The 15,965-nt window shown below is 37.6% G+C and overlaps 1 protein-coding gene across 4 annotated transcripts in view; it reads left to right on the top strand.

Annotated features, from left to right (window-relative positions):
- dennd2b (DENN domain containing 2B) overlaps window positions 1-15,965 on the top strand; it is a 116,580-nt gene that overhangs the window by 41,220 nt on the left and 59,395 nt on the right. For all 4 annotated transcript variants that reach the window (XM_062028836.1, XM_062028824.1, XM_062028818.1 and 1 more), the window contains exon 2: window positions 14,436-14,534. In XM_062028836.1, coding sequence (XP_061884820.1) covers window positions 14,495-14,534 — 40 coding nt within the window. In that variant the 5' untranslated portion in view covers window positions 14,436-14,494. The remainder of the gene's footprint in view (window positions 1-14,435; window positions 14,535-15,965) is intronic.

Below are 15,965 nucleotides of genomic sequence, written 5' to 3' on the forward strand. Positions count from 1 at the left end.
TGTTTAGAAAAGTGTATGATTTTATTCACAGGTTCAACAGCAATCTGTCATGTATGTGTAATCATGTTTTGTTTAAGTTATGTTCTGCTTGGTTTTGGACTCTTTTTAGTTCCTGCTTTTCACTCCCTTGTCTTGTTTCCATGGTTACCCATTAGTTTCACCTGTTCCACGTTTGGACTCATTGTGCACTCTTGTTTGTCACTAGTGATGGGTCCGGCAACACCGATGCATCGGCGCATGCGTCAAGCTCATAGAGCGATACCCTGTGTCGGTGCGCGTATAGCTTTTAGAAAGTCACGTGACCGAACACGAGCTGTTTTGGTCACGTGACCGCTCATGAGCTGTTCTGGTCACGTGACCGCTCATGAACTGTATCGCACTGACGCCTGCGCGCCAAACTGTGTTTATTAGGAAGCGGCGCAATGCGTGTTGTTGACGAACACCGTTAGGGCCGCTTGTTGTCACTGTCACTCAAAGTTGCATTTCAAAATTACACAGAATAGATGTGTTTATTTTGTTTAGAATTCAGATGGGTTTGATTTGGTGCGCGACATATATTGGCTGTGCGGCGCACGGTGTGCGCGGAGGAGGCTTGAGCACTGCGCAATTGCGCAGGCGCGCACCTTAGAGGGAACGTTGCTCACAGGGCACAGAGGAGGCGTCAGTGCGATACAGTTCGCGTATCGGTCACGTGACCAAAGCAGCTCATGATCGGTCACGTGACTTTCTAAAAGCGGTACGCGCACCGACACAGGGTTTCGCTCTATGAGCTCGACGCATGCGCCGATGCATCTGTGTTGCAGGACCCATCACTACTGTTACTAGAGAAGGTACAGGAATGACGGCGTGGCGAAGTTGGTAGAGTGGCCGTGCCAGCAATCGGAGGGTTGCTGGTTACTGGGGTTCAATCCCCACCTTCTACCATCCTAGTCACGATACATGTTCACATTATTTGACTGTATCTAAAAAAGATAAAAATATATTTTTATTTAAATGAAGATATGAAATAATCCTAAATGAAATACAATGACTTGGTTTATATTATTGTATATACTAGGTCATAAAATCAGTGTCAGTTGAGTCGGTCCATAGGTTGCCTGTATGGATTTTTAATGTCCAGCAGATGTCAGTATTTAGTGACACAGTATCGACACAGTATCAATACAGTTTTGCAATGTGTTTAAAGATTAAGATTAAAGTACCAATGATTGTCACACACACACTAGATCATTTTGGTGATTTAACCCCCAACTCCAAAATGATTCCCGGGCGCGGCGCCGCTGCTGCCCTCTGCTCCCCAAGGGGATGGGTCAAATGCAGAGGACAAATTTCACCACATCTAGTGTGTGTGTGACAATCATTGGTACTTTAAGCTTAATCTTTGAAACGCTTCATGAGGCCTCATCAACCCATCACTATTTGTCACCATAGCAACCCATTAGTTTTCACCTGTCCTCACGACTCACGCACCTGTCTTTAATCATGTCTTCACTATTTAACCCTGTAGTTGCCAGGCAGTCAGCCTGGCGACATCACACTCCTGACACTCTGTTTCATGTCCATCGTTCATTTTTTTCTGTCATAATGTGGACTATGGCGAGTTTGTTTTTCCGAGATGCAATAAAAGTTGGAGCGGACATGGCGTGAAGTTGAAGACATATTTAATTTTAACACTCAAAAGGAACAATAAACAAAAGGCGCTCACAGCGGAGGTAGAAAACTTGGCTATGAAAAACAAAACTACCACTTTGGCGTAAACTATGGACAGAAAACAAAACTTGCTAACTATGGCCTTAATAAACAATAACTTACTTGCGGACGAAAGGAGCAGCATGAACGATGGACAGGAAACAGAGTGTCAGGACTGAGATGTCGCCAGGCTGACTGCCTGGCAACTACAGGGTTAAATAGTGAAGACATGATTAAAGACAGGTGCGTGAGTCGTGAGGACAGGTGAAAACTAATGGGTTGCTATGGTGACAAACAAGAGTGCACAATGAGTCCAAACGTGGAACAGGTGAAACTAATGGGTAACTATGGAAACAAGACAAGGGAGTGAAAAGCAGGAACTAAAAAGAGTCCAAAACCAAGCAGAACATAACTTAAACAAAACATGATCACACAGACATGACACAGTCATACTTGCCAACCTTGAGACCTCCGAATTCGGGAGATTGGTGGTGTGGGGGACGGGGTTAAGTTTATAGCTAGGATTCACTGAAATTAAAGTATTTCTTATATTTATATATATATATATATATATATATATATATATATATATATATATATATATATATATATATATATATATATATATACAGTAAACCGTAATAAAAACACAGTTGTTCTACTAACTGTACTGTACTTGCTGCTTACTTTAAAAAAAACAACACTTACCTTTCACTATTTGAGTAGCTTTTGTTCTGCCATTTGAGTACTGGCGAGCGATCTCTGAATCCGGGAACATATCTTTCACGGATTTGTTGAAAACATCCGCAAATGAGAACGGAATGTTGCTTGCAAGGTGGCCCATAATACTGCGTTGCCGCCGACTTGTGCTTCTCTGACCGTTCATGAGTGACTATAACCATTCGGCCACCGTGTTATGGGTTATAGATAAACCTATGGATAACAGAGACATATATAATAGTCTCCTTTTCAGGTGAGAGACGACGCTAAAGGCAGTGCCTTTAAGGCACGCCCCCAATATAGTTGTCCGGCTGGAAATTGGGAGATTTTCGGGAGAATGGTTGTCCCGGGAGATTTTCGGGAGAGGCACTGAAATACGTGAGTCTCCCGGAAAAATCGTGAGGGTTGGCAAGTATGACAGCAATGTAGAAACCATAGCATTCATTTTGTTCTCAAAGATCTCTTTTGTGTACGCACGCTTCTGCGAGACTACGGAGCCCCTACAGGGGCATGAAGGAAAAAACAGACAAAGCGATGGAGGAGCCTACCTATCATCCGTGGGAGAAGTTTGATTTCTATTATAGTATTGGCCTAACATATAAAGACATCAAATCGTATCATGATCTCTTAAAAAGTATTGCGAGATCTCGCAAAACATCCATGTCCCTTTAGGGGCTCTGTACGAGACACCCTGAACGACAGTCATCTTATTCCGGCCAAACAGAAATGTTTACAAGTTACAACTTCTAATTGTAACACATAGAGATTGGTATCGTTTACATTTTAACTGATACCAGTATCAAGTCGATACTTTAAAAACTGTGCTTAAACGGTGCCCAAACCGGTACTTTAATAAATTGATAAACACACACATTTTTGTTAAAAAGCTAAACCTAAAAACAATGCCTTTATATTTTTATGGAATTTTGTGACATTCAAGTTCAAGTTTTTTTAACATGCTAGTAATGTATTTATTTTAATTATATAAATTAAATGATAACAAAGTAATACATTCAAAAATTTAATCTACAACAAATTGTCATAATTATTGTAGCAATACAGAACTGCAAGAAAGTGCAAAAACAACTTATTTGAGTTGTAATGTTTGATGCTCATAATTCTGTGTGTTCATGAAGGCAACCTTGCTTTCCGTAATTGTCATTGGTGCATAATGAGAAGTTATTGTTGTTGAATAGCCTAGCGCGCCAGTGGTGTTATGAGGGCTGCTGTTGGCGTGTTATGATCGGCAATACATTTAAAAAAAAAAAGAGTGTCAGAATCTGTGTGCTTCTGTCTGGACACTAGATTACTTACAAGATGTTACTTGCACAATATCACCGTCAAACACTTTTTGCAGGTTGCTGAGTCCGCATTTATTTAGTACTAAAATAGGCACCGTAAGCTTCTTTTTTTTGGTCTGGTTACTACCGTTTACATTTGTGCCTGTGCCAATATACAACAGAGTTTTGGTGCCCGACCCTAGTAACAAATATACACTTGTATTTGTTATGTATGTAGTATATTCTTGCCAGTGGTGGTGGTTTGGTTTAAAACAATGATGTGGAGGTGGTGACATACAGCAGCTTCAATCAGGTGTGATGTCATGCATGATGACGGTTCATCATTCAAGATGTCTTGGTACAATATCCAAAGTTTTCCACTGTAAAAATGAATGTAAGCATATCTAGGTTGCTACTCAAGTATGTTTAAAAATCTGCTGATTGGGATGGTAGCGGCTTTTGGTTGATGGAAGACGGCACCTTCAAGTACAAGGTCAAACTATATTGTTGAGTCTTACGCTCAGTGTTTGTGTCAAGTTAGAGTCTGGTTCTGCAGGAATGGGAGTGCAATAACAATGTCATCTTCAGTAATAATGCCTTGCATTAAGGTCTCAAATGTAGATTTACAATTGTTATAGTTTTACACCAATAATCTTTTTCCAGTCTGTTCGTTGATCGGATCATAAACATGACAACAGCTCGGGTCAGCTGAAAGTGACGTTTTGTGTTGGCAATTACAGTATGGTCACTACTGTAGAGAATTAATCCTCTGAATTTTCCAGATACTGGTGGCTTTTAAGGGGCCATGTTTGGGATTTCCATGGCTTGTGGCTCTGTCTCAGTGTACATGTTCACAGGCATGGGAAGTATCTTATGCAAACTACAACTTTCCAACAAGTTGTTGTCATGCATACTAAAGAAGAAACAATGGTGAAAACATTCTGATTCTGATTCTGATTTGATACATGGGAAGCTTAAATTCCTGTAATGTTTTTTCTAAGCCAGAAGTTAGTGTTGTGAAATTGCATGTTATAACATTAGCACTATGTAGCAAAAGGAATCTTAATCAGGTGCCCTAGCCTCTTTCTCTGGAAGAATAACAGAAGTAGTTTAGCTCCTTCCAGATGTCTCAATGTCTACCACCCAATCCACAAGCCCACCCACTATACAGAGGAAACTCCTGTCAGCTGCTTGGATTCACAATCTCATTCTTTTGGTCACTTCCCTGAGGTCTTGACCACAGGTGAGGGTTAGAACATATAATGACGGGCAAAATGAGAGTCCCTCTGTGTAGTTGCTACTTTTCCACAGATGCAGTACTTCCACTTTACCATTCTACACACAAAATGAACTCCAATTTTTCACTGCCTCACGGTGCAACAAACCTCACACTGTGCCGGATGGGTGAACTATTTACTCTCAGCCAAAATATATCAATTTCAAATAATTGGTCCTTGTTAAATCAAGATCCAAGGCTCAACTAAAGACAAAGAAGCTTTGTTGCAGCAGCTAAAACAGCTTATAAAAAGCCCTTAGTCCAGTGGCATATTAGAATCATATCAGGGGATTGCTATGATATGTTGTCATTTGTTTTGTCTGAGCAACAGCATCTGTTGAATTCATAGCCAAGTCTGTGAATTGTGATATAGAAAATGTCATACATTATTGTAATCTATGATACAAATTGGATGTTGTTCTAATCCCAAATCCAATTTGTATAGTTACAGACAGTTAGTAACTTCCTTAGCTCAAAATATACATTTCATTGATTTCATTTAATTGTTCATGTAAAAAATAGATTTGGCCTTGTCTCCATTGATATCTAAAAATATCACAATCTGGATTGGTACAGAACATGCACACTAAGGATGTAACGAAATGAACATTTCATATCACGATTATTATTGCTATCACGATATTGTTGAATGTGCTAATAAAGTACTTATACACACAATTAATACGTTTAACCAAGTATTTTTTTTTTTTTCTATCTTTAAAATAAACACACAATATAATTTCATGGCAGAAGAAACACTAGGTATTGATTTGGTTTCTTAAGAGCCATATTATTTTTATTTGAGGATTTAAATGTTAATCTTCTTCTGTTTTGATTTGTAAAGGTTTCAGTGTGTTTTTTTTGTATTTGATAATAAAGGAAAAACAGGTGTCGGGCGCCTTACTTTCGGTTTTTGTGACGTCGCGCAATTTCACTTCCTGGTGTAGACACTTCTGTGTCATATTCCTCTGAGTATAAATCGATCACTCTGTATTAAAACAGCAATGATAATGTGCACATTTGAATAGGTTTTCAGACAGCAATATGTTTATACAAGTTTATATTGGGGTATGTTTTTTTTTAATAGGGAAAGACATTAATGTGTCTTGTATTTATTTGAGCATTTAATTTAATTGGCGAGCTAGTGCTAGCTTGCTTCTCCAGAAAATGAGCAGTGTCACCGGTCTGAGTTTATCAAAGTGTTACCAATCACGATTTTACAATAATTTTAATTTAAAACGGTAATACTAACCTTTGAGTTTTACCTATCATTAATACCATTTATCTTTATAGTCTGAATGCACCTATCACAATAGAAAATAATTATTGATGGAAAAATCTTTTTAGTTGCATTTGAGTTACTTTTTTTTACTTTGCTCTTCATTTTAATGTGGAAATGTCAGCCACAGAACTGATGCACAGCGTCATTTATTTTGGGTCGTCCAGTTAAACTCAGACTTACAGACACCAACAAGAATTCATCTTATCCACTTAATGTCCTTGGATATGTCAAAGACTGTGTTACGAGGTCAGATGACACCCAGTCTTTGACCCCCTTGCAGCACAGATAAAAGCCTGTTTTCCACATGCCTGCCTCTGCAGCTGTGCATGCTCATGTCTAGGTTACTCAGAGGGTTTTTCCCTATGCCGCAACTACAAAAATATGCTACACTGTTAAAGCTAAAACAGAGATAAAAAGGCAAAACATATGTTCGATGTGAGTACTTATATAAGTATGGTTATATGCAACATGCAGTAAAGACAGCTCTGGTTGGTTTCTCATCTATATATAAAGACATTATCGAGCTCTCTGGAGACACATGTTTATGAATAGGCGAATACTTCTGTTTCAGACACTCAGTAGTGTAATGCGTGCTGTAGATACGGTAGGAGGATGGAGGACCTTTTTATGCACCATTTTACTTGAATATCAAGACCAGGTATCACCAGGTTCTTGTGTAGATTCATAATCCCGGTATCTTTGTATAACATTTACAATCTCAATAAACACGCCAGCAGTGTCTTATCTCTGGATGGTGCAGGGTAAATATATAGTAAATAATTCAAATGTTGGTATTGATCCAATACCTAGTAGTTTCAGGGGCAGAGTTGGCCATACCAATGTTCATACGTAACATTTTCAGGATCATTAAATGATTCCAGTTTTGATCACAACTGCAATCCGACAAAAACACAGAATGGGCGTGGAACATCAATCATTATTTTGATTATTTCCTAATTCCTCTTTATGATATATAACATTCATAATAAAGTCAATAGTGCAAAATAACCAATTAAAAAATAAAAATTAAAAACTGCTATTGACTCTTATTTCTTGAGTTTGTAAACAAAAACAACAAAATGCGATTTTGTGATTATAAAAAAAACAGATCTAATAACTGTTGCATCGACCATAACTGATACCATGCTTGGTATTATTATTGTCAATATTTTTTATCAATCCAATTCAAAAGCTCTTGTGTTCTGTATGCGTGTACTAAACAGTGATGCCAATAACGTGTTTACCTAATGTGAGCACGTTTTTCACTAACAAGTAATCTATCGCGTTATTACTTGTTGATTAATATTCTTTTCAATTACAATAAAAATTGGGATAGGTGATAATCATTGTCCTGTAATGTGTAGCTCGCATGGTAAATTATATGTCGTTTTTGTAATGTGGCGAGCCCCAATGACTAGATTTGCTTGAGCCGCCAAATAAGTCCCTGATCAGATTGTAATGGTCTACTATGACAGAGCGATGATTTCAGTTGGAATATGTTCAGGTAATGAAAGGAGGAGACATGTTTGTGGGTCCTTCAGTGAGGTCTGCTTCTCTTGTTTTGCTGCACTTGTACTTCTACATTATTACTACTTATTACTTCTTATTCATTCTGATAAAGTATAAAAAAAAAACGTTTTTATTATTAGTGGACCATCAGCACACAATTATGTGTGCTTCACGGACTGTATCCCTTGCAGACTGTATCTATATATATTGCAGGAACCAGAATATTAATAACAGAAGGAAACAACCCTTTTGTGTGAATGAGTGAGAATGAGTGTAAATAGGGAGGGAGGTATTTGTAAGTGTATCTTGTGTTTTTTATGTTGATTTAATAAAATAAATAAATAAATAAAATTTAAAAAACAAAACGTTTTTAATCCATGCACAGTACATGTGTTGTTTACATTATAGTTTTTATAAAAATGTTTAAACAAAGCATATTTTGATAAAGGCATTTGCTTATAGTTTGAATTGGGGTGACCCCAGTTCAAAAATCCTCTGATGTAATTTATACACAGACATTATTTTGACTTTTTGTCAGCTAAAGAGTATTACGGGTTGTTGTGCACTCTGTGCTGGCAACAAAATGTAACTAATAAAGTAACTTGTAATCTAACTTAGTTATTTTAAAAATACAGTAATCAGTGGGTCAGTTATTTTCTAAGGGAGTAATCAGTACTTTAGTGATATATATATATTTTAAATTAACTATGGCAACACTGGTACCAGACAGCGGTGAGTGATGAGCCTGAACGTAAAACAAATTCCTTGGATTCACAAGCGATTTTTATTCAGTATAATTAGGATTTGTGACAAATATTGACATTTAAAAATGTGTTCTGTTAGACTACTAACGGCAATATACAAAAAATATACAGTGTGAAAAACCTGTGAGCAAGTCAATTCCAAAATCTAAAAATCCATGCATTCATTACACATTCTATGCCTGTCCCTATCCTTAACCTGTCCCAGTGCATCACGAATAAACAAAAGTAATACTGAAATACTGAAACGTGGGTGTGGATCAGCATGAAGTCTGATGGCCTCACTGGCTTAATGGGTGGTTTGATCTTGAAAAGTTGAGGGTTTCTTACTTTCCTTTGAAAAGTCTTTTAAGACTGGTTGCCGATCTGCAGAAATTGAGGACCAGACCAACCTGAAAAATTGAGTAGTTGAAGACAAATGAGGGAAGTGAAGTTCTCTAAGAATGTCTTTGAGATCATACAATTTGCCTTAAAAGACCATATGATAATTAGTTTGTGATGATGTGTTTTCATCTCCTCTCCTTTGTTTCTTTCAGCAAATAAAAGCAGTCTTTCGAATGTGTTAATGTAACGGCAGCAGCCTGATGGAGTGTGCAAATATTAGTACATTTCTGCATGTTGGGCGGCGATGAACTGAATATCAGATGATCTGTCAAACGTGACAGGGTCAAGGACGCCTTGGCTCTCCTTTAAAAGACATTTAACTTAATTAAGTGTGTGTAACACACACATTCTAAGCTGATGAGACTTTTTTTACCCCATCACTCTCTCAAAGAGATGCACGTTGAACACAAAGAGTCCCTTTGTGTAATATCTGATTGTTTCACAAAGACGCTGTTGTAGTCCTTTCTAAATAAGCTTGTTGCTGAGAGAAAACGTATTACCTTCTCCATACTTTTAAACATGAGCATGATACAACCAGGAAAATAGGTTATTATGATGATGCGAGTGGGGGAATTTTAATCTTTCATAAACGAGGTTGTCTTGCTAAAACAGAAACTTTTTTCTTTGTGTTTTCCCATTCACGTCACTTTGTAAGGAAAATCTTCATTACCAACTAGCTACCTGATATTAACACTGTTATGTACTCTTTCACTCATTGTTTGAATATAGTATAGCCACCTAGCAGATCATTCTGTCTGGGTTGATGATGAAATAAGAGTTATTCAGTGACAAATTACTTAAAATAAAGATTGTTGGTTTTATACACTGCATTTGTACTCTGCCTTTTTTGCCATCTTATCCATGCAATACTTTTTGGATCCAAACACAACAGGCAACCATTAATGCAAGTTTAAAGATTATTAACCAGAATGTCACTCTTTAGAATGTAGACTCCCAACAACGCTGAAGTGGTAAAAAAAAATGCTCTTTGTGAGCAGCCTACTTCCTAGGTCACAGAAGAAATACTTTGTGGATAAATGGACGGTCCCACTTTCAGTCTGTGGCAAAATACACTTTTTTTAGGGTTTTCCTTTCAATTAACATAAGGAGGAGCGATCGTGTAAATAAGCTGTCGAATTCAATCCAAATTAAGCATGTCTTCATTTTGATTTAGTGGACTATTCTGGAGTATTTTCCTGGTTGTATCATGCTATTAAGAAAGGCTGTGTGAAACGGAACTGTCAAACAGTGATAGAAATACAGATGGCTCCCCAGGCTTGTGCAAAATTTAGAATTTTAAATTTAAATTCCATTTATTTGAAATATTGAATTATGTCCACCCCACAGGATGTTGAATTGAAATGTAAATATTGAATTAAGGAAAGGAGAAGGGACAAACTAACAGGAAGAATTTGTCCCGTTTAACAAAGATTTTGGCTTAAATACTAAACTTTTGTGCTGTCAAATGATACTATCCAATTGACACATTTTTAAAATTTAAATACAGTATTTTTCGGAGTATATGTCGCTCCGGAGTATAAGTCGCACTGGCCGAAAATGCATAATAAAGAAGGACAAAAACATAAATAAGTCGCACTGGAGTATAAGTCACATTTTTTGGGGAAATTTATTTGATAAAACCCAACACCAAGAATAGACATTTGAAGGGCAATTTAAAATAAATAAAGAATAGTGAACAACAGGCTGAATAAGTGTACGTTATATGACGCCTAAATAACCAACTGAGAACGTGCCAGGTATGTTAACGTAACATATTATGGTAAGAGTCATTCAAATAACTATAACATATAGAACATGCTATACGTTTACCAAACAATCGGTCACTCCTAATCGCTAAATCCGATGAAATCTTATACGTCTAGTCTCTTACGTGAATGAGCTAAATAATATTATTTGATATTTTACGGTAATGTGTTAATAATTTCACACATAAGTCGCTCCTGAGTATAAGTCGCACCCCCGGCCAAACTATGAAAAAAACTGCGATTTATAGTCCGAAAAATACGGTAATCACATTTTTTTGAATTTGGATGAATCATAAATCACAGATTATTATTTGCTTGTAAAATTAAAATTAACTTAAAATAATAATAGCCCAATATTTGGACACAAAGGCAATATTGTCAGAATTGTGATAAAGGAACATTTTTATTTTTTTAAAAAATTTGAATTACTCAAAATTTGGTAACAGTTTTATTTTAAGTCCAGTCAGGGTGTATTTTGAAGTTAAATTTGTCAGCGAGCACAACAGTCAATCTCCTCACTCGTCTTTGCATTGACCTGATCTACATAACTGTATAACAACCTGTGCCGCCTTTCAAGTAACCATCCGCGATTAAGGTAATGTAGGGTCAAAATAAATGTTGTGATTTATCTGAGTATATACATGATTAATGCAATATTTTTTGTAAATAATCCTATAAAATGACAGTTCGTATAATTTTGTTTAAATTAAACACAAATTCCCTCCATTTTGAATACTTGGATAAAGTAAAGCATTTCTCTGTAAATTAAGCATTTTTAAGCATTTTTCAACCATTTACCATAGAAGATACTTTTACTCTTAATTGCTGATGTAAATCATTTGCTGCAATTACAAATGAATGTGCACATGATGATCATTGGAACAATATGTCTATGAAATATTAAGACATGTCAGTCATGTATAGAATGCTGAAAAGGATGATTCTGGAACACACCAAAATAATCAATAGAAATTTAATGGAATTTCAAATCTACAATCTTCGATTCGAATTTGAATTGCAATTCTTAATTCAAATTTAGGAAATTGTATTGAATCCGAGAGTAAGTTTCATTTCAATTTGAAATCTTGTACGAGCCTGTTGGCTACGCTGCGCCTATGCATGTGTGTGTGTGTTTATGTCACTGCTCTTTTGCTGCTTATGACCCACCAACCCCATTCAAATGCTTATGTTTTAGAACCCACTTGCATTTCCAGGATCCTACAACTGAACAGAAGCACAGCCTTCATTTCTAAAATCTCTAAACAAATGTCCTGTTTAAACTTAGTTTAATTACCTCTCATTACAGTAATCTGAATAAAATTAAGACACTGCATGGTGTTACTCTTTAACATTTGCAGTCATGCGAGGAAGTTCGAACACTGGGATGTCCTGATATTTACAGGATTGTAGGTAACAAAGTAATCGTCTATTAGGGATAACTAAAAAGTGCTATCTTATTGTCAATATGCTTGTCGGGTTGGCTTGCTTATATTTTTTACCTTCTCAAACCAGTCTGATTCGTTGTCGTTACAATTTCAATTTAAATTGTTCATTTTGTTGGATTGTATTGTAAATGAGAATCTTAAGATGCTCCAATTATTTATTTTTGGCGTTTGCTGATGAAAAGCATCATTAGTGATTCAGTGGTCAAGTAACACAAGTCAGGATGTAATAGGGGGATATAAATCCATCCATCCATTTATTTTCTACCGCTTGTCCCTTTCGGGGTCGCGGGGGGTGATCTACTATATTCAAATAACTTTTTTGCAAGGTACTGAAGTTGTATTTCCAACTAGATACTGTTTACGGTGTGGGATTTTGCGTTTGGAGATACGATCAGAGCTCAGGAAGTCATCTGGCTAACGCCTCGTTGTTTACACAGAAAAGTCCATCCTGGGTCTCTGTGACCCACTGATTGTAGCTTTTTGAAAATAACAAAGTCATTTAAACATTGTTTCAAGCTTCAAATAACAACTGTGTGAGAGCTGACATAATTGGAAATGTCTGTAACTTAATTATTCCAGCTCTTACCATTTTTGTATATAATCTTTATAATTATTGACAAATACAAGCCAATATATAAGAAAGTTCACACCTGCACTTTTGTACTTTTAACCTTGAAAATTTTTACCTGCATTTCTCAATTGTGGGTCTGTTGTGAAGCCAGCATATGGTTTGTTTCGCAATCAAATCATTCACGGACTATTTTCTTTTTTGACAATTTCAATTATCTATGATTGACTGTCAGGCAGCACTGTGTCGCAGTGATTAGTGCTCGTGCCTCACAGCGAGAAGGTCCTGGGTTTAATTCTCGTCTTACATGTTCTCCCTGTGACTGTGTGAGTTCTCTCCGGGTACTCTGGCTTCCTCCTATCTCTAAAGACATGCACCAGGGCATAGGTTGATTGCCAACACTAAATTGGCGCTAGTGTGTGAATGTGAGTGTAAATGTTGTCTGTCTATCTGTGTTGGCCCTGTGATGAGGTGGCATCTTGTCCAGGGTGTACCCCGCCTTCCGCTCGAGTGCAGTTGGGATAGGCTCCAGCATCCCTGCGGCCCCGAGAGGGACAAGCGGTAGAAAATAGATGGATGGATTGACTGGCGATCAGTCCAGCATGTTGTCTTCTTGAAGTCAGCAGAGGCTGGTAAAGATGATGGATGGATTTGGATATCAGTTTTCTGTAGCATCATGCATTAAACCCAGGATTTAATGTGAGTTCCACAAAAATAGTAATGTCACACCATGCACCATCCCCTCAGCCGATTCCACAGTCACAGGAAATAACTGACAGCAGGAATGCTCCCTCGCTCTTTTCATCTGTCTCCATAGGACTGGTCCAACATGTCTGATTGTCCGGCTTTCTCATACAGCAACTTTTTGTAAACATGCCATGCCACCAAGTGCCGTCCCACCCTCCATTTTTGATTTTTAAGGATCAACATTTGACCTCATTATGCTCCAGAGCAATGGCTTTTGAGCTTTCTGGAGAGGGTCTCATACATTAGGAAATGTGATTTTCCATGAGTAATGGCCTCTTGTCTGAGCAAAAAGGGAGGGACTTTATAGTGTGGAATGCCGCTGCTGCTTCACAGATATCCATTAAAAAAATATGAGGACTTTTGTGTTTACATTTCATGCGCTAGAATGCATTTTAATTGTGTTCAGAATCAGTTACTTTGGTAACAGCTGACAATTTTTTTTTTCTCATTCATTGTTGTAGCGTCACAGTGCATTAAACAGTGTTAAAGTTGAGCGTTCATTTACTTCAATGGGGGAGCACAGAGTGGGTTGTTCCACTGCAGCCAAACTAGACAATCATTGGTAAATGCTCAGCCTTGTCCCACCCATCGGATGCTCAGCTACTCCGGAAGTATATGAAAAATGTGCTCGGCCTCGGCTGTCCTGGACGCAGAGCTTCTGTATTATGATTGGATGATCTGTCTGAGGCTGAATCCCCTTTTGATTGACAGCAAAATGAGCGAATCAGCAATCTTGAAATATAAACCACTGCCAGAGCATTTTTCAAGTTTCATTCCCTCATTTTGAGTTGATATGGAGAATTTATTATCCTCCAATTGATGTTTTCTTTGTTTAAATATAGCATCTTTATATCTGATCTGTTATTGGAGACTCAACTTGTGTTTACAGAGTAGCTGAAAATGAGCTTCCTCTACTTGAAAGAGCAGCAGCCACCACTGCTATATTTCTTGTTGTTCTTTGCCTTGTCACTACATAATTTTAGTAAAGTTATTTTGTTTGTTCTTCAGGTGAGTGGGCGGTGTGCAGGCAAGCATGACCGCCAACAAGAGTCCAAAGGCTGTGCCTCATGCGGGAGAGGGTAAAGCACCACCGGACACCCACGACAGGTCAGTCAGTGATCCTTGGGATAGTCCCGGGCATCTTTTCCCGCTTATGTTTCATGATTTTATTTTTAATAACTGTCTTTTGGTTATAATGGAATGAATGTGTGTTTTTCTCCAATTGTCAATCCTAAGAAAGACTTCCAAGTACTGAATGTCCTGAATTGTGAACTAGGGCCCCATGCAACTTGCGAGCTGCAGCTTGTGTTAGCATGCTGTGAGCTGCCAGCTGCCTGTTTGACAAAAGACACAAATCTAAGGAGTGATACTGGATATCTTGCCTGGCTTGTCCTGTCATTCTGCCACCCATTTTTCGAACAGGACGATAATGTTTATATTACTTTTACTATTACTATTTTTTTTTTTTTTGCTCAGTCAAATGTAATGGTGCTACTATTGGAGTTTACAGTTCTAGCAAAGCCGCTGCCAGTAGTTGCTATACTACATGCTGGTAATTGATGATCGTACGAGTTTACGCTCACTGCTAGTGCACTTATCATGCTGGAGCCGTGGGTTTGAGTCTGGGCCTGTGTGTGATTACAGACTGAGTCAGTGGTGGTTGATGCACAAGGTAATATTTCATCAAATGCAGAACGTTTTACCTTGTTCTGTCCATATATACTTGCATTATAAACTTGGCTTGCTTGAAGTGGCAAACCACGCTGAATGGAATTATATGGCTCGGTAAGATGTGGTTGCCAAATCTGCACACACATTGCATTTAAAGTTTACTTAAGCAAAAATATTTTTCTGAATTGGTCAGAGCATTTGTCACATACTTTTCCTCACCAAAATCTTGATATAATGATAAACAGTGCAGTTATTCAGTTCAGCCATTTGTAAATAATGAAAACACATTTTAACTAGATGGTGTGTCCACTGTGTGTCATCCATGTTCTATACAGTTGATCAGGCTCAAGGCAGAGGCTGGATTAGGGTGAACAGGGTACTACACCTTGGGCTTACCACTAGGCAATCACAGGGTAAAAGTGCATTGAAAGGGAATTGATCCCATATCAACCACACAAAATTCAGCTACAGTATGTAAATCAGAATTACATGTATATTTCTACCTATTGATATCTGGGTTGATCTGCCCACCCTTAATGTGTAACATTTGCCTACGTTGTGCATCCATTTCTGGTTCCATGGTCTTCATCACATTGTTCTCATCTTTTTCCCACCCTTCAGTGGTGAAATACTCTTTTACATTTTTTTTGTATCTGTAAAACAGTTCCATCCACTGTTCTTCGCTGCTAAGTAAGGCGCGTTCCATTTTGACACAGCTCTAAAAACTCCCCATTCTTTTGTTGAAATGAGAAAATATGTCAATATTTAACAACTCAAACAGTAAACTTGTAGTTTGTTGTGATTAAGTTAATGAACTACATTTAAACTGGCCTATGGAATGAGTGAGTTTTTGTGGTAACTTCTTAA

The sequence above is a fragment of the Entelurus aequoreus genome, linkage group LG02 (assembly GCF_033978785.1).
Source record: "Entelurus aequoreus isolate RoL-2023_Sb linkage group LG02, RoL_Eaeq_v1.1, whole genome shotgun sequence".
Taxonomy (NCBI): Eukaryota; Metazoa; Chordata; class Actinopteri; order Syngnathiformes; family Syngnathidae; genus Entelurus; species Entelurus aequoreus.